Raw genomic sequence first — 19976 nt, forward strand, 5'->3', positions numbered from 1 at the left:
GTACTTCAGATTATCACAAATCTCTGGCCCTTTGTGTGGCCTTATCACATGTAAAATATACTTTAAAATAGAATGACAAAGCCGCAAAACATTACCCTAAATATAAACCATCAACTTAGTGAAAAGCGTTACCTTTATTTAAAAAAGATGTAATCAATTATTTTACATTGTCAGTATTTCATGGTTGTAAATGTTGGTGGTAGTTGTGTAAAGAAAAATGGATGAGTTGGAGAATTATTGGAAATGTCATTGTTGATAAAACACTTCATTACAACTCTCCTTCATTACAACTTCCATACAACTTTCTTTCCGTGGACTCCAACTGCTCTTAAATACAAGTAAAACTAAATGCATGCTCTTCAACCGATCGCTGCCTGCACCTGCCCGCCCGTCCAGCATCACTACTCTGGACGGCTCTGACTTAGAATATGTGGACAACTACAAATACCTAGGTGTCTGGTTAGACTGTAAACTCTCCTTCCAGACTCACATCAAATATCTCCAATCCAAAGTTCAATCTAGAATTGGCTTCCTATTTCGCAACAAAGCATCCTTCACTTATGCTGCCAAACATACCCTCGTAAACTGACCATCCTACCGATCCTCGACTTCAGCGATGTCATTTACAAAATAGCCTCCAATACTCTACTCAATAAATTGGATGCAGTCTATCAAAGCCCCATATACTACCCACCACTGCGACCTGTACGCTCTCGTTGGCTGGCCCTCGCTTCATACTCGTCGCCAAACCCACTGGCTCCAGGTCATCAACAACACCCTGCTAAGTAAAGTCCCCCCTTATCTCAGCTCACTGGTCACCACAGCAGCACGCGCTCCAGCAGGTATATCTCTCTGGTCACCCCCAAAGCCAATTCCTCCTTTGGCCACCTCTCCAGTTCTCTGCTGCCTATGACTGGAACAAACTACAAAAATCTCTGAAACTGGAAACACTTATCTCCCTCAATAGCTTTAAGCACCAGCTTTCAGAGCAGCTCACAGATTACTGCACCTGTACATAGCCCATCTATATTTTAGCCCCAACAACTTCTTCCCCTACTGTATTTTGCTCCTTTGCACTCCATTATTTCTATTTCGCATATTCTTCCACTGCAAATCTACCATTCCAGTGTTTTACTTGCTATATTGCATTTACTTTATCACCATGGACTTTTTTGCCTTTACCTCCATTCTCACCTCATTTGCTCACATTGTATATAGACTTAATTTTCTACTGTATTATTGACTGTTTAGTTTAACTCCATGTGTAACTGTTTGTGTCAAACCGCTTTGCTTCACCTTGGCCAGGTCGCAATTGTAAATGAGAACTTATTCTCAATTTACCTACCTGGTTAAAGGTAAAATAAAAATGTGGCTATTTTCCCCTTCATCCATCTGGTATATCAACTAGAAACCCATGCACTACATGGACACATAAAAAATATTTTTAAAGTATAAATTACCGAAGTTAGATTGCCAGTTAATTACCAAAATGAAAGTGGTCAGTAATTTCAGTAGCTTTGCAACCATATGACAGCTCCAATAATCCGCTTATGGTGAACGAGAGGCTTGTAGAATCATTGCTATTTTAGTATTCAGTTCATAATTTTCTGTTGGGGAACTATTGGGCATTAAACTGAAAAACAAAATGATTAAAGATTAATTTCTCAGTAAGAGCCAAACTTCCCATCACTAGAGAAATGCGCCATATGAATTTACTGAGCAGGAGGCAAGGGTTTGATTGACCTCTAGGCCATCTAATGTATCCTTTTAATATGCAGAGTAAAGGTCCACATAAGCTGTAGTTACCCATTTCACTTTTATGGGTAAAGAGTTGACAGTTGGGCCCTTATTGACATGGTGTATATAAAATCTTGTAATAGTGCCCTCTGTGGTCAGAGGTAATGTCCTTATTGACATGGTGTATATAAAATCTTGTAATAGTGCCCTCTGTGGTCAGAGGTAATGTCCTTTATAAACCTCATGTTAAACTTTCCCTATTGTTATGACCCTCAGTCACTAGTAGGGCTACAAATGTCAGAATTTATCACTGGGTATTGAGATGCTCAGTAAGTCGGAGCAAAGAACCTGAATAGACTGATACAACATTCATTACTACAGGTCAACACTTAGAAAACAAACTGTAGTGAGATTATTTTAATTGTTTTACAAGATGCCTCCAACATACAGTAGGGTTGTCAGCAAAATATCTCAATGTTACAGCTGTGTTGCACTGCACCAGTTTAACACTCTCCCCTCCCTATAAATGCAAAGCCAGTAGGATCTATTAGAGAAGGCAGGAGTCCTGGACTGAGGCTGGAGGCAGTAGCCTGGGGATGGAAGTGGTTTAGCTCTGGCCTCCCAGGGTGTGTTTGTCAAACAGGTACTCTGCCATCTTGTTGTTGACAGCATCCATCTTGGTGAGGTTGGTGATGTGGTCTCCCAGCTTCTTAATGGCCTCCACCTGTTCGTTCAGATAATGAGTCTCCAGGAAGTCACACAGCTAAAGAGGGAAAACACAGGTCAGACAAGAGAATGACTACAGACTATTGTAGATACAGTAACACAAGAGCCTGGTGGTAATGGCATAAGTGCAGATAATGAGGTGTTTGCAGCTGTCTAACTCCTGCATGAGCTGCATTGTGTGTATAGTGTGCATCCGTGCGTCTGTGGACTAGTGTGTATATAGAGGCTGGTCACACAATCCAGTGTAATTAGTTAGCAGAGTTACAACAACCTGATCATCTCCTGGGACAGTACCTGTATTCTATCTGATTTGCGGTTCCACCATAACTTACATGGGGGTCAACCTTGTCCGAGGCAATCTTGTGCAGGTCCAGCAGGGCCTGGTTCACATTCTTCTCCAGCTGCAGAGCACACTGCATGGCCTCCAGCCCATTGCCCCACTCATCACATTCTGGCTTCTACACAGGACAGAGTGAACACAGAAGTTTTAGGGACAACTAGCAGATGTTTCTAGACATTAAAGGTAAACAGTAAATTCAGTATATCTCAAGATGGAGTCATTTTAACAGTCAATATGTACAACCACATAAGCTAGAGTTTATGAAGCACATCATGGGTCCGGTGTGGCTCAGTCGATAGATCATGGCGCTTGCAACGCCGAAGGTTTACAGAACCCCAGCTCAGAACACACAACTTGTCCATCCTTCTCACAGATGGGCTATTGCAGCAGACAACCACACGCCTATCAGCTAAAAACAAGTGGCTCCAGTGGGAAATTGAGTGGAAATCATTGCCTGGAACAGCGAGTTCAGTTTACTGCGCAGTCCCCAGACCTCAAACCAATAGAGAATCTTTGTCATGAGATGAGATTGCCAGCAGCATACCACCCTGCATACCACTGCTGGCTTGCTTCTGAAGCTAAGCAGGGTTGGTCCTGGTCAGTCCCTGGATGGGAGACCAGATGCTGCTGGAAGTGGTGTTGGAGGGCCAGTAGGAGGCACTCTTTCCTCTGGTCTAAAAAATATCCCAATGCCTCAGGGCAGTGATTGGGGACACTGCCCTGTGTAGGGTGCCGTCTTTCGGATGGGACGTTAAACGGGTGTCCTGACTCTCTGAGGTCATTAAAGATCCCATGGCACTTATCGTAAGAGTAGGGGTGTTAACCCCGGTGTCCTGGCTAAATTCCAAATCTGGCCCTCAAACCATCATGGTCACCTAATAATCCCCAGTTTACAATTGGCTCATTCATCCCCCTCCTCTCCCCTGTAACTATTCCCCAGGTCGTTGCTGCAAATGAGAACGTGTTCTCAGTCAACTTACCTGGTAAAATAACGGTAAAATAAATGAATAAATAAAATAAAGATGGAACAGGCTGGTCACAGCATGACTATATCACCGTATAATCTGCAGCAACTGCCTGATGCCATCGTGTCAGCATGGACCAACATCCCTGTGGAATGTTTCAGACACCTTGTAGAATGCCCCAAATAATTCAGTCTGTTCTGGAGGCAAACAGGGGTCTGAGTAGATGTGTTTAACCACTTATTTCGCACTCACTAGACTTCACCACGACACACACTACATAAGCCCACAGACAAGCATATTGACACCAGTCACATATCCTGATTGCCTAATAACTTCTACCCCTTACCTAAATGTATGTACTATATTCTCAACTACCTTGAGAATATAGTACCTACATGTCTCAATACATCTTGTATATAGCCTTTTTATTCTTTGTGTTACCATATCCTTTTTTATTTAGTAAGTATGTCTTGACTCTGCATTGTTGGGAATGGTCTCGTTAGTACGCATGTCACTGTAGTCAACACCTGTTGTGTTCGGTGCACATGACCAATAAAATTTGTTTTGAAACAGTCCAGTGAGCATATATTATATTAACATTGGGAGAGTTTGGATGGAGTTACACCCCTCGTGCTCTTTCAGTGGTTATGAAGGAATGGAGGCAGTGTGTTCAGGCCTAAGTAGTCAGGACATTATCTCCTCTGGCCACCTTGCTCTAATACCAGGGCAGCCACATAGGGCGTGCCTTAGAATGAACTCAGTATTAACATGAATGACTACTCATCCAAAAACCCTTGAAGTTAACAGTATTGGGGAAAAAAGGCTCTAGATTGAATATAAAGGCTTCTTTAGACTTCTTGCCATAAATTCTAGATAAACCACTTGGTTCCAGGTAGAACCATTTCAACCAGAGAACCCTTTATGAAGAAGTTTACATTTGTATACAGCGCAACAAAAACAATGCAGATGTGTTTTTCGACGCTCAAACGCTCACCTTGATGTCCTGAAGGACAATGCGTCCACCTCTCTTGTTCTGGAAGGAGAGTTGCTTGTCGGCGTGCTCCCGCTCCTCGTCGCTGTTCTCCTTGAAGAAATGCGCGAAGCCAGGCAGAGCCACATCGTCACGGGAGAAATAGAAAGCCTGGGTGGACAGACAAAGTTGTTTAGAAACACATGTCAAACGTGACTCATTCCATTATTGAGGGATCTAAGCATGATTGACACAGCAATATGATGCGGAAAATCATTAGCCTGCTTGGTAACCTCCCAATTAACCTGTCAAGGCGATACGCTCTGTCCAATGATATATTTATCAACTTTATTTGAATGATAGGTCTACCTCAAGGCTGTTAATTGCCTAGGCGTACAGAAAATATTTAAACCCAGGCATAATACACAGGTAGATGAACAAAACGGTCATCTTGGTATACACCTTACCATTGAAGTGTAGGTATAAGAGGCAAACATCTCCATGTTGATCATCCGGTTGATTGCAACTTCGCAATCGTGGTGATAATTCTGGCGGACCTGAGACTCCATTTTCATTCAAAATTAACGGTACAAAAATAGAGATTCTTATATTATTTTACTAAGACAGTTGTAAGAAATTGTATTAGATATTGGTAACTTGTTTTAACAACTTCTCAACATTAGCTATAGTTGACACAACATACACACTCCCTCTTTCTCTTGGACATATGCTGGACTCATTAGACATATACACGACACCCACAACTCCCCTCCCCCATGACAATCACACAGACACACCCAACCCATGGTTGGACCTCAGGACAAAGAACTATGTCAGGAACCAATGGAACGTGGACACCAGGCCTGATCAGGACTACCCAAGACCCAGATCGACCAATCGGAAGGCCGGACTCGCAGATCTACCTACTTTGCTTGTTGTCTATATAGTACTGTACAATTCTGGAAACTGCCCTCTTTCCCGGACGATTCAATAGGAATCAGACAGAAAGAGCCTTGCTGCAAGATTTTACTAAGATATCTTTACATGTAATTAAACGGCCTTATTATAAAATTATCCACCTCGTCCTATTGTCTCCTCTTGTTCTCCTGTCAACAGTAAACGTTTTACTAACACAGTTCAAGGAAGTGTTACTTTAACAATCCGGAATGTTATATAGCGCGGGAGGCGGGCAGAAGAGTTCCGTTCAATCACTGTTGAAGCAAGAAGTTCTTCATGAGTCTTCCCAGAGTTGTGAACTGGAAGGGGCCTTGTTCGCTCTATTTATTGTTCCGAGCGGACCGCGTCAGTGAAATCGACCCTCTTCTTCGATGAGATTTGACGGCATGTTGGCATCCAATAAATGTTGCATTATCGCTACCTACTAGACTGGAGTATAGCTCCCTTATACTTTGCTTTAAAAAAAAAAAAATCAACAACCACAACAACAAAAAATACAACAAATACCCTACCATCTAAAACTACACTTACAATGTTTTATTTTTTTTACCATACTCCACTATTTACATCTCTTTAGTCCTACTTCAGGCCAACAGCATGAAAGGATGGGACACCACCACTTAACACACCTTGCAACTCAAAATAAGTCAAATCAAATTTTATTAGTCACATGCGTCAAATACAACAGGTAGACCTTACAGTGAAATGCTTATTTACGAGCCCCTAACCGACTGTGCAGTTAAAAAATACAGATAAGAATAAGATATAAAACGCCTCTGATGTCAAGTGTAACAGTTTAATTTTAGACCGTCCCCTCGCCCAGACCCAGGCGCAAACCAGGGACCTTCTGCATACATCATCAACAGTCACCCACGAAGAATCGTTACCCATCGCTCAAAAAAGGCCGTGGCCCTTGCAGAACAAGGGGAACCACTACTTCAAGGTCTCAAAGCGAGTGACGTCACCGTTTGAAAGGCTGTTAGTGCGCACCACTGCTAACTAGCTAGCCATTTCACATCGGTTACACTCGCACACCCAAATACCTCTCTGCAGCTGCCACCACAACCTCTATTTCCTGCCACTTTACGTTCCATCCCTGCAGTACCGTTGATAACCATTACTATAAATGCCAAAAATCCAATCTTACTGAAACATATATCACTTGTTGGGTTATCCCTCTGTGCTGGTACAGAACTACTCCACACCCCTCCTCTTTGGATCTCTCCCCCTTGACCCATCTTCCTCTACTTCTTAACTGCCTCAGCATATGACAACTTCTGCATTACTCTAACCCTGGAAACCTCAACCTGCTTCTCTCGCACGGGACATTTCTGATCCCCAGCTCCATGGGCACCCCCTAAAATAAATCAAATCAAATCCAATTGATTTATATAGCCCTTCTTACATCAGCTGATATTTTAAAGTGCTGTACAGAAACCCAGCCTAAAACCCCAAACAGCAAGCAATGCAGCGGTAGAAGCACGGTGGCTAGGAAAAACTCCCTAGAAAGGCCAAAACCTAGGAAGAAACCTAGAGAGGAACCCGGCTATAAGGGGTGGCCAGTCCGCTTCTGGCTGTGCCGGGTGGAGATTATAACAGAACATGGCCAAGATGTTCAAATGTTCATAAATGACCAGCATGGTCAAATAATAGTAATCACAGTGAACAGGTCAGGGGTCCATAGCCGCAGGCAGAACAGTTGAAACTGGCGCAGCAGCACGGCCAGGTGGACTGGGGACAGTAAGGAGTCATCAGGCCAGGTAGTCCTGAGGCATGGTCCTAGGGCTCATGTCCTCCGAGAGAGAAAGAAAGAAAGAGAGAATTAGAGAGAGCATTCTTAAATTCACACAGGACACCGGATAAGACAGGAGAAATACTCCAGATATAACAGACTGACCCTAGCCCCCCGACACATAAACTACTGCAGCGGGTAGTGATCGGTTGAAGAGCATGCATTTAGTTTTACTTGCATTTAAGAGCAGTTGGAGGCCACAGAAGGAGAGTTGTATGGCATTGAAGCTCGTCTGGAGGTTAGTTAACTTCTTTGGGGTAGGGGGCAGTATTCGGAAGTTTGGATGAATGAGGTTCCCAAAGTAAACTACCGGTTACTCAGGCCAAGAAGCTAGGATATGCATAGAATTTGTAGTATTGGATAGAAAACAATCTAAAGTTTATAAAACTGTTAAAATAATGTCTGTGAGTATAACAGAACTGATTTGGATGGCAAAAACCCGAGGAGAATCCATCCAGAATTTTTTTGTTGTTGTTGAGCTCACCACTGATTATAATGGCTCTCTATGTGAATATAAAAGGAATACCTCCCAGACTGCAGTTCCTAGGGCTTCCACTAGATGTCAACAGTCTTTAGAAAGAGTTTCAGGCTTGTTTTTTGAAAAATTTCCAAGAATTTTTAGTTTTTGTAAGTGGCTCCCATTTTGGCTGTAGTGTTTTCACGGGTGCGTGGATGAGAGCATGCACTTCGTTATTTATCTCCGGTAATGAACATACTATTCTCTGTTTTAAATTTGTTCGTTTATTAACATATTTGGGTACCTGAGGATTGATTAGAAACGTTGTTTGACTTGTTTGGACGAGGTTTATTGGTAACTTACAGGATTCATTTGTATGCATTTTGAACGAGGGAAACCTGTGGATTACTGAGTCAAGCGCGCCAACTAAACTGACTTTTTGGGATATAAAGAAGGACATTATCAAACAAAAGAACCAGATGAAGATCTTCAAAGGTAAGTGATTCATTTTATCGCTGTTTCTGACATTCGTGACACCTCTGCTTGGTTGGAAAATGTATGTAATGCTTTTGTGCGCGGGGCGCTGTCCTCAGATAATCGCATGTTGTGCTTTCGCCGTAAAGCCTTTTTGAAATCGGACAAAGCGGCTGGATTAACAAGAAGTTAAGCTTTTAAAAGACGTATGACACTTGTATTTTCATGAAAGTTTAATATTACGATTTTTGTAATTTAAATTCGCTCTCTGCAATTTCACCGGATGTTGGCCAGGTGGGACGGTAGCGTCCCACGTACCCCAAAGAGGTTTAACACAGTGTCCAAAGAAGGTCCAGAAGAAAAATGTACCTGCTGGTCTAGTGGTAATGCTGCTGACTCTGGACCACACATGTCCCTTTGCGGCATGGATTCAAACCTACGCCTTCATATCTGTATTCCTCTACCTTTCTGTCACCCCCTTCTCATTCATAACTTGATATCTCAATAAAGAAAGAGAAAATACCAATATATATATATAAAGAAATTAGTAATTTCAAGACCATGTACTACCCAGACATGGTGAAGGCAACATAAATAGAATAACGGGTTTTGACATTGGTGGTGACTTTCTGAACTGTTATAGTTAGACCAACAGTTTAAAGTAATATAGAAAAATATTGGTATTTGAGTTCTGATTTACTACATTGACAACATTTTCAGAAAAGTTGCTGTATTTTCCCTTAAATTCAATCAATCAATCAATCAATCAAGTTTATTTTATATTGCCCTTCATACATCAGCTAATATCTCGAAGTGCTGTACAGAATCCCAGCCTAAAACCCCAAACAGCAAGCAATGCAGGTGTAGAAGCACGGTGGCTAGGAAAAACTCCCTAGAAAGGCCAAAACCTAGGAAGAAACCTAGAGAGGAACCAGGCTATGAGGGGTGGCCAGTCCTCTTCTGGCTGTGCCGGGTGGAGATTATAACAGAACATGGCCAAGATGTTCAAAATGTTCATAAATGACAAGCACGGTCAAATAGTAATCAGGAATAAATGTCAGTTGGCTTTTCATAGCCGATAATTAAGAGTTGAAAACAGCAGGTCTGGGACAGGTAGGGGTTCCATAACCGCAGGCAGAACAGTTGAAACTGGGACAGCAGCAAGGCCAGGTGGACTGGGGACAGCAAGGAGTCATCATGCCCGGTAGTCCTGACGTATGGTCCTAGGGCTCAGTTCCTCCGAGAGAGAGAAAGAAAGAGAGGAGAGAAATAGAGAGAGCCAAGATGTTCAAAATGTTCATAAATGACAAGCATGGTCAAATAATAATCAGGAATAAATGTCAGTTGGCTTTTCATAGCCGATCATTCAGAGTTGAAAACAGCAGGTCTGGGACAGGTAGGGGTTCCATAACTGCAGGCAGAACAGTTGAAACTGGAACAGCAGCAAGGCCAGGTGGACTGGGGACAGCAAGGAGTCATCATGCCCAGTAGTCCTGACGTATGGTCCTAGGGCTCAGTTCCTCCGAGAGAGAGAAAGAAAGAGAGAAGGAGAGAATTAGAGAGAGCATACTTAAATTCACACAGGACACTGGATAAGACAGGAGAAGTACTCCAGATATAACCAACTGGCCCTAGCCCCCCGACACAAACTACTGCAGCATAAATACTGGAGGCTGAGACAGGAGGGGTCAGGAGACACTGTGGCCCCATCCGATGATACCCCCGGACAGGGCCAAACAGGAAGGATATAACCCCACCCACTTTGCCAAAGCACAGCCACCAGAAACAACCATTCACAGCTATTTGTTTAAAAATGTCTCAGTAAGTTACACAGTATATGTAAGTTACATAGTATAGTATATGTTCCTGCTGTTCTATCCCTCTTCGTTTTTCCTTTTCTTCAAATCTGGTATCAGCCGGTCTTCGCCCATTCATCACCCCTCATGTTTGTTTCTGCAGTCACAAAACTGCACCTCCTTCCACCACTGGCACTGTGATAACGGAACAGAACTACATTGAGACCAAAGATGGTGGATAAATTAAGATAGTTCACTCAGGCCGTTTACCACTATCTGCTTAAGGAGGTGGCTCCTTAAGCAGACAACAATGTGATAGTGGTCTGCTTAGTTAATTGACTTCCATTGTGGGGGGGGGTGAAGGAGTGGGCTGTCTCGCTTCCTCTTCCGTCTCTGCTTGAGACTTCAGAATGCCGAGTCACAATGACAAGGCAGAAACACAGCCAGGGCAGAGCCTGAGTCAGTACATACTGTAGTAGAACCAACAGGAGGTTATGACAGGAATAAGCAGGGGTGCAAATTTCCCTGGGGACAGGGGGACATGCATTTTTGTCCACCCCCCCAGTTTTATCATTGGAATGTGATACAAAACGAGGCAATTGTGTGCTTTAGGACCATGCGGATGCCTCCGAGCAGTCGGGAAGGCTGTTTGCAGTGTTTATTCAAACCCCCCAAAATATAAATATATATGTCAGACTAAAAACACTGTGTCACCCTTCAGAACTTCAATAGAAAGAGTTATGTAATGGTTAACCATTTACAGTATTACTTACTGTTTATAACTTTGTGCGGCTGGTCACATGATGGACCAGTTCATGACTTTTACAACTTAACACAGGTTCTCGGGGTTGAACATTACAGAAGAGATTTGCATTAAAAAATTAAGACAATTCTTTGTCAATTTCAATTGTAATTCTATGTTTTCCCTTCTGCTAAAATAAGGTCACTTAGAACAACCTGGACTCAGGGGTAGACGTAACATAGTAAAAGTAAATTTGAAATACTCCAATTAGTATGATATGTTTTGTATTGTATGTATTAATTTGTGCATGTCCATCATCCATTTCATATTATATTTTACGAATTGTAATTCGTACAATATGTTACGAATTGCTAAACATATGATATATTACGAATTCCAATTTGTTGTGGCTAACGTTAGCTCGGTGGCTAGGTGCTATCATTACCTAGGTGGCTAAAGTTAGCTAGGCTAGGGGTTAAGGGTTAAGGTTAGGTCTAAGGTTAAGGTTAGGAGTTAGGTTAAAAGGTTACGGTTAGGGTTAGGGGAAGGGTTAGCTAACATGCTAAGTAGTTTCAAAGTAGATAAAAATGTGTAAATCATTGCGAAGTTGATAATTAGAAAAAAAAAGTTGCCTGTGATGAGTTACAAGCAACCATTGGGATGCTAGACGTTCGCCTTATATGCTCACCCACACTTATCCTTTAAGCACGACACATCATTTAGTCAAAAAGTGATGTCCCTTTTCGCAAAAAAAAAGGAATGCCAAGTATGTCACAGCCCTTTTTGTAGCACCGGTTTAAGCATAAGTCTACTGTCACTTCCAACAGTCTGAAGAGGCTTCCACTCATTGTCTCCAAAACTTTGTTTGCACTCATAATGAAAACATTACGCTATGAAGGGAGGTTCAGCCTAGAAGAGTTGATCAAAGTAACAGAGATTAGGGCACATACTTCAAGGATTATCTATGTTGAAGACCCTTACCCCCATTTGAAGCAGCTTCATAATTTCTCAACAAACAATGAACCTAGATAGTAGCTATGACAAACTGATAGATAGTCTGTTTTGGATTACACTTTAGGAAAAAGTGGGTCCTGTTCTCAAACAATTGGAGTAGAGGCACTACCTTACATACTTGGCCAGGAAAGACCAGGGGCTGTATAAATCAGTGAAGGCTGGGGGGAGGAGCTTCCCCGTAAATGTAATGTTATTCAATGTGATCTAAAAGGCAAAACTGATCCTAAATCGTCACTCTTACTCTGAGAGGCTTGATGCATACTGCCCCAAAAGACCTAAGCTGTGTTCGAATACCCATACTAACATACTATATACTACATACTTAATGAGTACATACTGCATAACATATACTATTAGTTCATAGTGCTCCCGAGTGGTGCAGTGGTATAAGGCACTGCATCTCAAGCGGCGTCACTATACTACCTGGTTCAAATCCAGCATGTATCACACCCGGCTGTGATTGGGCCTAGCGTAATCTGGAATAGGCTGTCAATTAAAAAAAAAAAATGTTATTAACTGACTTGCCTACTTAAACAAAGGTTACATTTTAGTTTACTGTAAAAGAACGGTATAATTTTAGTTTACTAGCGCATCGCCTGTCTTCCAGAAGCTTATGCTGTTGATATGCAACCTCTTGCTAGCTTGTTAATCTGGAGTGCCAGAGTACGCTCTGGACGTTCGTAAATTCAGAGCGTTGTCAGATTGTCCTTTCGTAAATTTTTACTTCGCCCAGATGTATGTAGCTACTGATTTTGTGTAGTTATTTCTAGGCTAATGTAATCAACTTTGATATACCGTTTGTCAACTACAATATGTCACTTGAAACCGAAAGGTGTATCATCAAACACCATTTCTACAAAAGCCAGCCTTTCTTTCTCTGTCCACTACTGTATTCCCATACCTCATATTGAACATTGAGTTTATATGAAAAAGTGTGATAGCCCTACAGTTTTTCTTTTGACTGCATTCTGGAAAAGGTAAATAATTAAGCTACATGTGCTATTGAAACATGTGTTCTTAGAGAATGAAACAGAAGTTTACAGAACTGTGTCTCAAATTTAATTTACTTTTATATCTTAAATCAAATGTAGACATAGATTATTTCTCAATTAGCCTAATATTAGAATGAATATTCCAATTATTCTTATTTTCTTCTAAGGATATAACACACACACACATTTTTCAACAATAACCGCTGTAGTTAGACCTGCACTGTGGCATTTTGCCTGATACTACTGCTTTAGGTGTTACCAATAAAATGTTACTTTGTAACAAACAAAGTAAAAAAATAAATAAGAACAGACCGAGATGAATAAGTCAAGGCGAGAGCTTTTACTTCGCCCAAAATCTGTCCGTGTGAGATAAGCCAGTTTTATTTTCTAATTACTTGTGGATTTTGATTGAATAGAAGTTTCGTAATGTTTAAGCTTTTACAAATGTACTGATATATGTGGATGCACGTGGCATTTCGGCAACTTTGAGAAAAACAACGTTTAGTTGTGCATGTTGTTCACACACGTACCTGCCCTCTCATTGGCTAGAATGGTCCCCATCTGTTCCTGTCTTCAATCACTGAGGACATGTATTTCCATTGTGGTCACTCGGCTCTCTTGTCAATATAATAAATAATCTTTGCTTCAAATCATGTGTATGAGTGGGATCGTCATTTTTTTATTATTTATATATATTTATTTATTATTATGAACACAACAATACAAAAAAATATACAAAGACGAGTAGATAAACCTAACAGACAGGGAGGAGTATTACATATCAAGATTCCTTTTCAATTTGTTAAACACTTTATATTTAATGTTTTTACTTCACCTTTATTTAACCAGGTAGGCCAGTTGAGAACAAGTTCTCATTTACAACTGCGACCTAGTCAAGATAAAGCAAAACAGTGCAACACAAACAATAACACAGAGTTACACATGGAATAAACAAACATACAGTCAATAACACAATAGAAAAAAATCTATACATCGTGTGTGCAAATGAGGTATGATTAGGGAGGTAGGGAAATACATTGGCCGTAGTGGCGAAGTGATTACAATTTAGCAATTAAACACTGGAGTAATAGATTTGCAGAAGATGAATGTGCAAGTAGAGATACTGGGGTGCAAAGGAGCAAAAAAATAAGTAACAATATGGGGATGAGGTAGTTGGATGGGCTACTTACAAATGGGCTATGTACAGGTGCAATGACCTGTGACCTGCTCTGACAGCTGATGATTAAAGTTAGTGAGGGAGATATGAGTCTCTCTATGGTGCATATTGCTTCTTTGTTTTTAAATTTACTGATCTTTTCAAAATAATATTTAAATTCTATCTTAAATAATGTGAAGAAGGCTTTGTTCTCTGCCCACTTCATTTTATGCATAAAGAATCTTCCATGAAAGATAAACAAATGAACAATGAAAGTTAAATCAGGGTCCATATAATTTGGATCAAAATAAAACGTAATCTCATAGTCTCTCAGAGTAACATTAATAGTCGTTTATTTTAAGATAAAATCTTCTAACTCACTCCAACATCTTCTGACATAAGAACATAAGTATACAATCTGGAAAAATAAAGACATAAAACACAAAAACAAGTCTTTATTTTTCCAAGACTGGTTTGACAACAACATTATTTGGATTAAACAATTATTGAATAATGATAGCCAACTATATGATTATCAAGAATTCATGAGAACACACAATGTTACATTCACTCCTGAGGAGTGGGATCGTCATCAACTGATCCGCCTAGTTCCTGTTGAAATTCTAAAGGTGATTGGCTACGCTCTATAAGGGTGGATTTCACTGACGCGTTCCGTTCGGGAACAATAAATAGAGCGAACAAGGCTCCTTCCAGTTCACAAGTCTGGGAAGACGCATGAACAAGTTCTTGCTTCAACAGTGATTGAACGGAACACCTCTGCCTTCGTGCTGCAGTATAGTACATTCTGGATTGATAACATAACACTTACTTGAACTATAATACCAAAATAGTCTTAGAAACTCTATTTTTGTACCTTTCATTTAGATATAAAAGAAAATCTGCCAAGATGGAGTCTCAGATCCGTCAGAACTATCATCACGATTGCGAAACTGCCATCAACCGGATGATCAACATGGAGATGTTTGCCTCCTACACCTACACTTCAATGGTAAGGAGTCTACCAAGATGACCGTTTTGTTGATCTACCTGTTTATTATTATGGCTGGGCCTAAATGCCATTTTTTTTTAATTTATTTTTTTCACCTGACTTCTGTAGTCCTAGACAATTAATAGCCGATAAACTCAACTCCGTTAAGTATACATTTGAATTTTAGTTGGCTTGGCTATTAACAGCCTTCAGGTAGATAACATTAAAATGATGTTGGGAATCTATTCTACCTTGGCCAGAGCGCGTAACAACTCATTAACAGGTTAATTGGCATGTTACCAAGTAGACTACAGACCGGACTGATTCATGCCTTTGTCATCAAGCTTAGTTGCAACAACAAGATCAGAATGCCGAGTCACGTTCAGGATGTAATATTTCTTTTAACTACACTGTCTTGTTTATCCACCCAGGTTTTCTATTTCTCCCGTGACGATGTGGCTCTGTCTGGCTTCGCGCATTTCTTCAAGGAGAACAGCGACGAGGAGCGCGAGCACGCCAACAAGCTACTCTCTTTCCAGAACAAAAGAGGTGGACGCATTTTACTCCAGGACATCAAGGTGAGCCCCTGAGCATCGAAACCACATTTAGATTGTAGACTGATATACATGTCTTTACTTCTTGGAGGAGAGTGTTTACAGCGTTAAGTTGATATATAGAACCTGGAGTGGTCCTGAACATACCTCTAACCTCTGAATTGATTTTGAGGGGTGTGTGTCTGTTCACTTTATCCTAACCTTAATGTCTGTTAGTAATCCCTAACACTTCTGTGTTCACTCTGTCCTGTGTAGAAGCCAGATCGTGATGAGTGGGGCAATGGGCTGGAGGCCATGCAGTGTGCTCTAAAGCTGGAGAAGAATGTGAACCAGGCCCTGCTGGACCTGCACAAGATTGCCTCTAACAAGGTTGACCCCCATGTAAGTTATGAGGAACCGCACATCACATGTATGTATCACATAGAAGACAGGTACTGTCTCAGGAGATGATCAGGTTGTAGCTCTGATAACTAATGACACAGGCTTGTGTGACCTGCTTCTTCACACGCACACGATAGTCCAGATGCACACTATACACACAATGCAGCTAATACATAATTTTGCATGAAGGGCAGCAGGTTGCCTAGTGGTTAGAGCGTTGGGCCAGTAACGAAGGTTGCTGGATTGAATCCCCTAGCTGACAAGGTCAAAATATGTTCTGCCACTGAAGGCAGTTAACCCACTGTTCCACGTTAGGATGTCTTTGTAAATTAGAATTTGTTCTTAACTGACTTTCCTAGTTAAAAAACCTGGAAACACATTAATTGCCCTTATGCCGCTACCACCAGGCTCTTGTGTTACTGTATCTACAATAGTCTGTAGTCATTCTCTTGTCTGACCTGTGTTTTCCCTCTTTAGCTGTGTGACTTCCTGGAGACCCATTACCTGAACGAGCAGGTGGAGGCCATTAAGAAGCTGGGAGACCACATCACCAACCTCACCAAGATGGATGCTGTCAACAACAAGATGGCAGAGTACCTGTTTGACAAGCACACCCTGGGAGGCCAGAGCTAAACCACTTCCATCCCCAGGCTACGGCCTCCAGCCTCAGTCCAGGACTCCTGGCTTCTCTGATAGATTCTACTGGCTTTGTATTTATAGGGAGAGGAGTGTTAAACTGGTGCAGTGCAACAAAGCTGTAACATTGGTGTTTTTGTTGACAACACTACTGTATTTTGGAGGCAAGGCATCATTTAAAACAAAAAATATCACAAGTTTTTATTTTGTAATTGTTGTAATGGATGTTGTATTTGTCTATTCATGTTCTTTGCGCTGTCTTACTGAGTATCTTTGTTTCCTGGCGGTAAATACTGACAATTGTTGACTTACCAGTGACTGAGGGTCCTAACAATAAGAGGTTTATAAAGGACATTACCTCTGACCACAGAGTGTGTCCTCTCCTGTATCTTGTAATAGTGCCATGTCAATTAAGGGGTCAACTCGGTCCATAGGAGTAAAATGGGTAACTACAGTTGATGAAGACCTTTACTCTGCATCACAAGTTTATTAGACGGCCTAGAGCTCAATCAAAGCCGTTAGCCAGCTTTTATGGCACATTTATCTAGTGATGGAATTTTGGCTCTAACTGAGAAATTCATCTTTAATCATTTTGTTTATTTCAGTTTAATGCCCAATAATTCCCCTTAAGCAAACTGAACTGCATACTAAAATAGTAATGATTCTACAAGCCTCTCGTTCACCATGAGGGGCTTATTGGAGCTGTCATATGGTTGCAAAGCTACTGGTAACTTACTGAAATAACTGAACTTTCATTTTGGTAATTAAGTCAAGCTAAACTTATACTTTAACTGATGAAAAAAAAATGACAATGTCCATCTTCTAAATGAGTTTCTAGTGGATAAACCATTTGGTTAAAGGGGAAAATGGCCTGATGAGAACTGCCTAATCAGCAATGGCATTTTCATTAACAATGCAACTATTCTCTTTTCACAACTGCCACCAACATTTACAACCAAGAAGTATTGACATGGTAAATTGAGTACAGTTGTATGGTATTCACTAACTTGGTTTGAATTTAGGGTAAAGTTTCACAGCTTTGTCATTCTATTTGACAATATATTTTACATAAGGCCACAGAGGGCCAGAGATTTTTAATCTGATGTACCCAAAAAGGCCACTAGATGGCATCTGATTAAATTGCATAGTCCTTAATTTTCCAACATTTGTATTTGTTATGGATCCCAATTAGCTGCTGTCAAGGCAGCATTTACTCTTCACGGGGTCTGACAAATTAAAGGCAGTTCTATACAATAAAACTAACATTACATTACTAAACAGATTTCACAACACATTAAGGGTTTGCACTCAGGCCACTACTCTACTACCACATATCTACAACACAAAATCCATGTGTGTGTGTCTATAGTGCATATGTGTTTCTTCACAGTCCCCGCTGTCCCATAAGTTTTATTTCTTATCTGTAAATCTTATTTTACTGCTTGCATGAGTTACTTGATGTGGAATAGTTACCATGTAATTGCTCTCTGTAGTACTGTGAAGAGACCTGGTGGCATGTCTTGTGGGGTAGGCACTGGTGTCTGAGTTGCGTGCTAGTAGTTTAAACTGACAGCTCGGTGCATTCAACATGTCAATACTTCTCACAAATACAAGTAGTGATGAAGTCAATCTCTACTCTGAGCCATGAGAGATTGACGTTCATAGTATTAATGTTAGCTCTCTGTTTACATTTAAGGGTGAGCTGTGCTGCCCAGTTCTGGGCCAATTGTAATTTTCCTAAGTCATTTTTTGTTGCATCTGACCACATGACTGGACAGTAGTCCAGGTGCGACAAAACAAGGGCCTGTAGAACCTACCTTGTTGATAGCGTTGTTACGAAGGCAGAGCAGTGCTTTATTATGGACAGACCTATCCCAATCTTAGCTACTGTTGTATCAATATGTTTTGAGCATGACAGAAGTTTAGTCTCAACTTGTTACATTTCCACATTATCCATTACAAGATGTTGTTGAGGTTGAGGGTTTAGTGTTTTAATTTTATGTCCCAAATACAATTCCTTTCGCTTTTGAAAATCATGTATTTAGAACTAACTTATTTCTTGCCACCCATTCTGAAACTGACTGCAGCTCTTAAGTGTTGCAGTGATTTCACCTGCTGTGGTAGCTGATGTGTATAGTGTTGAGTCATCAGCATACATAGACACACAGACTTCACTCAGCACCTGTGGCAAGTCATTAGTTAGATTGAAAAAGTAAGGGGCCTAGACAGCTGCTCTGGGGAATGCCTGACTCTAACGAGATTATGTTGGAGAAGATTCCATTAAAGAACACCCTGTGTGTTCTGTTAGACAGGTAACTCTAGATCCACAATTTAGCCTAGGACGTAAAGCCATAACACTTACGCTTTTTCCAGCAGCGGATTATGATCAATAATGTCAAAAGCTGCAGAGAAGTGCTTTATTTATTTTTAACCTTTATTTAACTAGGCTAGTCAGTTAAGAACAAATTCTTAGTTACAGTGACAGCCTACCAAAATGCAAAAGGCCATTCACGACAAGAGAGACCTAAGACAACAACATAGCATGGTAGGCAGTAAAATGAGTCCGTTGTAACAGATAGGCTTACATTATTCAGTGTTTATACATCCTTGGCTGAGTACCAGTGGAAAGTTTGGGACAGTCAAGTCAGCAATAGCCTATGTTGCTAGCAACAAGATAATGTTTTGAGTTTATGATCTAGCTCACTGGTTCTCAAACCTGGTCCTGGGGACCCAAAGAGGTGCACATTTCTGTTTTTGCCCTATCTCTACACAGCTGATTCAAATGATCAACTCATCAAAAGGCTTTGATGATTTGAATCAGCTGTGTAGTGCTTGGGAAAAAACTAAAATGTGCACCCCTTTGGGTCCCCAGGACCAGGATTGAGAACCAGTGATCTAGCTAATGATTAGCACACTGGGGTAAATGTAGATGGGCAACCCCATACAACCCCATAATACAGGATATCATGCTTATTGCTAAATAACACACCTTCCTGATAATATGGACCCATATGGTTATTGAGCATTTGTTTTTAGTCATTGCAGCTAAAGGTGGCAATACCAGTTATTGAGTGTAAGGGGGAAATTACTTTTTCACACAGGGGAATTAGGTGTTGCATAACTTGGTTAATTAAATAGATAAAATAAGTATAATTTGTTTTGTTATTTGTAAACCTATGTTCCCTTTATCTAATATTAGGTTTTGGTTGAAGATCTGATAACAAAAATAGAGAAAACCAGAAAGGGGGAAATACTTTTTTACGGCACTGTATATATACACTGATTGTATAAAACATTAA

At 40.8% G+C, this 19976-nt stretch overlaps 2 protein-coding genes across 2 annotated transcripts; one reads left to right on the top strand and one right to left on the bottom strand.

Moving 5' to 3' along the window:
* Window positions 1-2244: 2244 nt before the first annotated feature.
* On the bottom strand, window positions 2245-5466 carry LOC129823554 (ferritin, middle subunit-like). The gene is made up of 4 exons (XM_055882381.1): window positions 5206-5466; window positions 4763-4909; window positions 2796-2921; window positions 2245-2500 (listed from the first exon to the last, which is right to left on the bottom strand). The coding sequence occupies exons 1-4, from the start codon at window positions 5311-5313 to the stop codon at window positions 2345-2347; spliced, it is 537 nt and encodes a 178-aa protein (XP_055738356.1). The 5' UTR covers window positions 5314-5466; the 3' UTR covers window positions 2245-2344.
* A 9382-nt stretch (window positions 5467-14848) lies between these two features.
* LOC129823568 (ferritin, middle subunit-like) lies at window positions 14849-16771 on the top strand. The gene is made up of 4 exons (XM_055882404.1): window positions 14849-15127; window positions 15538-15684; window positions 15916-16041; window positions 16519-16771. The coding sequence occupies exons 1-4, from the start codon at window positions 15026-15028 to the stop codon at window positions 16672-16674; spliced, it is 531 nt and encodes a 176-aa protein (XP_055738379.1). The 5' UTR covers window positions 14849-15025; the 3' UTR covers window positions 16675-16771.
* The last annotated feature ends 3205 nt before the right edge of the window (window positions 16772-19976 follow it).

Source organism: Salvelinus fontinalis, chromosome 2 (assembly GCF_029448725.1).
Source record: "Salvelinus fontinalis isolate EN_2023a chromosome 2, ASM2944872v1, whole genome shotgun sequence".
Lineage (NCBI taxonomy): Eukaryota > Metazoa > Chordata > Actinopteri > Salmoniformes > Salmonidae > Salvelinus > Salvelinus fontinalis.

Bases quoted from the DNA above. Each gene is read 5' to 3' on its own strand.
- LOC129823554 (XM_055882381.1), bottom strand. From the start codon at position 5,313: ATGAAAATGGAGTCTCAGGTCCGCCAGAATTATCACCACGATTGCGAA. The intron at 2,922-4,762 runs GTGAGCGTTTGA...TGTCCTGTGTAG, and splicing joins TTGTCCTTCAGGACATCAAG to AAGCCAGAATGTGATGAGTG. The intron at 2,501-2,795 runs GTAAGTTATGGT...TTCCCTCTTTAG, and splicing joins CGGACAAGGTTGACCCCCAT to CTGTGTGACTTCCTGGAGAC.
- LOC129823568 (XM_055882404.1), top strand. From the start codon at position 15,026: ATGGAGTCTCAGATCCGTCAGAACTATCATCACGATTGCGAAACTGCC. The intron at 15,128-15,537 runs GTAAGGAGTCTA...TTATCCACCCAG, and splicing joins CCTACACCTACACTTCAATG to GTTTTCTATTTCTCCCGTGA. The intron at 15,685-15,915 runs GTGAGCCCCTGA...TGTCCTGTGTAG, and splicing joins TTTTACTCCAGGACATCAAG to AAGCCAGATCGTGATGAGTG.